Source organism: Meleagris gallopavo, chromosome Z, assembly GCF_000146605.3.
Source record: "Meleagris gallopavo isolate NT-WF06-2002-E0010 breed Aviagen turkey brand Nicholas breeding stock chromosome Z, Turkey_5.1, whole genome shotgun sequence".
NCBI classification, from domain to species: domain Eukaryota; kingdom Metazoa; phylum Chordata; class Aves; order Galliformes; family Phasianidae; genus Meleagris; species Meleagris gallopavo.
The window spans coordinates 51948884-51950753 of NC_015041.2; the positions used below are offsets into that span (position 1 = coordinate 51948884).

At 37.7% G+C, this 1870-nt stretch overlaps 1 protein-coding gene across 1 annotated transcript in view; it reads left to right on the forward strand.

The window, feature by feature from the left end:
* MCTP1 (multiple C2 and transmembrane domain containing 1) overlaps nucleotides 1-1870 on the forward strand; it is a 219047-nt gene that overhangs the window by 123279 nt on the left and 93898 nt on the right. The window contains exons 9-10 of the mRNA XM_031557436.1: nucleotides 299-400; nucleotides 751-825. Of these exons, the coding sequence (XP_031413296.1) occupies nucleotides 299-400; nucleotides 751-825 (177 nt within the window). The remainder of the gene's footprint in view (nucleotides 1-298; nucleotides 401-750; nucleotides 826-1870) is intronic.

Here is a 1870-nt window from a genome sequence, read left to right on the forward strand (position 1 = left end):
AAAAAAAAAAAACGGGGGGGGGGGTGGAAATGTGCAGCTCTGTGTCTGTCATTTCTCAACCAAGGTCTGTAATAAGAACACTAAAATTTTAACATACTCCATTCACGGCCATGTTGAATCCCATGATAGTTAATTTTTCCTGACAGACTCGGTCCTGGTAATGAACAGGTACTTGTCAGACTTGCCACAGTTGTTTTGGGTTCTCTGTCAGTTTCAGCAGCTGGGGGTCAGGGGTCACCAGGGGGGGGTATTCAGCGGAGACCGCGAGACAGACGGCTGTCATGTCCTTTTCCTGCAGATTCAAAATGGTGAACAGAAAGCCTACGTCTTGAAAAACAAGCAGCTGACAGGGCCAACAAAGGGGGTCATCTATCTTGAAATAGATGTGATTTTTAATGCTGTAAGTCTTAACTTTGGCTTTTTTGTACTGCTAAAGAGTTCAGTTTCATGAAAGCTTTTGTTCCCGATTTGTAGAGAATTTCTGTCATTCCTCATTTTCTCTAAACCTTGATGTATACCATAGAATACTCTTCTGCCACTGCCTGGCACACCCACTCTTTTTGTTGCTGCTGCCACTGCTACTATTGCTGCTAATGCACGAAGCAGCAGCCTTTGCCTCTGTGTGCATCTGTGTGTCCTGTGGGCTTGGCAGCTGTGACTTTGAAACTTTGTAATTTTTGCAAGTCGGAGCATGTGCTTTTAGTTAGAAGCAAGTAAGCTTGAAATATTGACATACATTTTAATGCGTAGGTGAAAGCCAGCTTGCGAACCTTAATGCCCAAAGAACAGAAGTACATTGAAGAGGAAAACAGACTGTCTAAACAGGTAAAGAGTAAGGAAACACTAATCCTATCTAAAAGCCTCAATATCGAGTGTGCACATCTAAATATCTGGTATCGCACTGCTGAGGGTAAAGAATAACATTTTCATTACCTGTTTACAAAAGAATATGATAGGTAGAATGAGGCAGAAACAAAATACGTCGTTTTATTGTATCTCTTCTTTATAAACTGCAACTTAAATTCCGTGAAATAAGTGAATAAGAACACAGTTCAAAACATCAGGTTCCACACATATCAGATTATAGTGCAGGTGCATGTAAGCTAAGTCTTGCATAAATTTTTGCTGTTAACCTTGACCTGAAAGACTTCCATTTTTCTGCATGGTAGAGAGGCATTAAGCATTCTTATCCCAAATTTTAAACAAGTTCATGGAGTAAGGTTTGAATCCCCGTTGGAGGCAAACTAAAACTCATTATAACTTTTCTTTATACCTGAGCTATCTGGGTAAGAAATATGTGGACCTTGTTTCTTTTTTTCCCAGATACTCTTTCCACTGATAGTTTGTTAAACATTATTTAGACACACATCTTACCTTTTTCTGCATCTGAACTACCTTCATTTAAAATTTTTCTTCTAAAATGAATGATCTATTCTATATGGGAAAACTGAGCTTTTGGTTAAATTGTAGCAATAAGGTATTTTGTTCATTAACAAAGTCAGAAGTCTTTGAACTGATTTTCATTTTGATAAAAACTTGCAGAACTGACCATAATTTGTATCGTCTGCTGGATGATTTGTAGATTAGCTATTCAATATATTTCCTTAACATTATTCAGAAGGCAGAATATTTCTTTCTTTACTCTTTTTTGATGTTACTAAAGCTGTATTTTTCGCTGTTATGTCGGTCAAGAAACAGGAAGGCATTTTATTCAAGATTAATTCTTCTGCCCACTTTCATAAGAGAAAATGGCATCATGGTTTCTGAAGATTGCAGGAGGAAAACACTTTAAATATCCAACTGTTGTTTAGGTGTTGTTTAGGTGTTGTTTTATTTTGTTTTAACTTACATGGCATATCCCGCCACACTG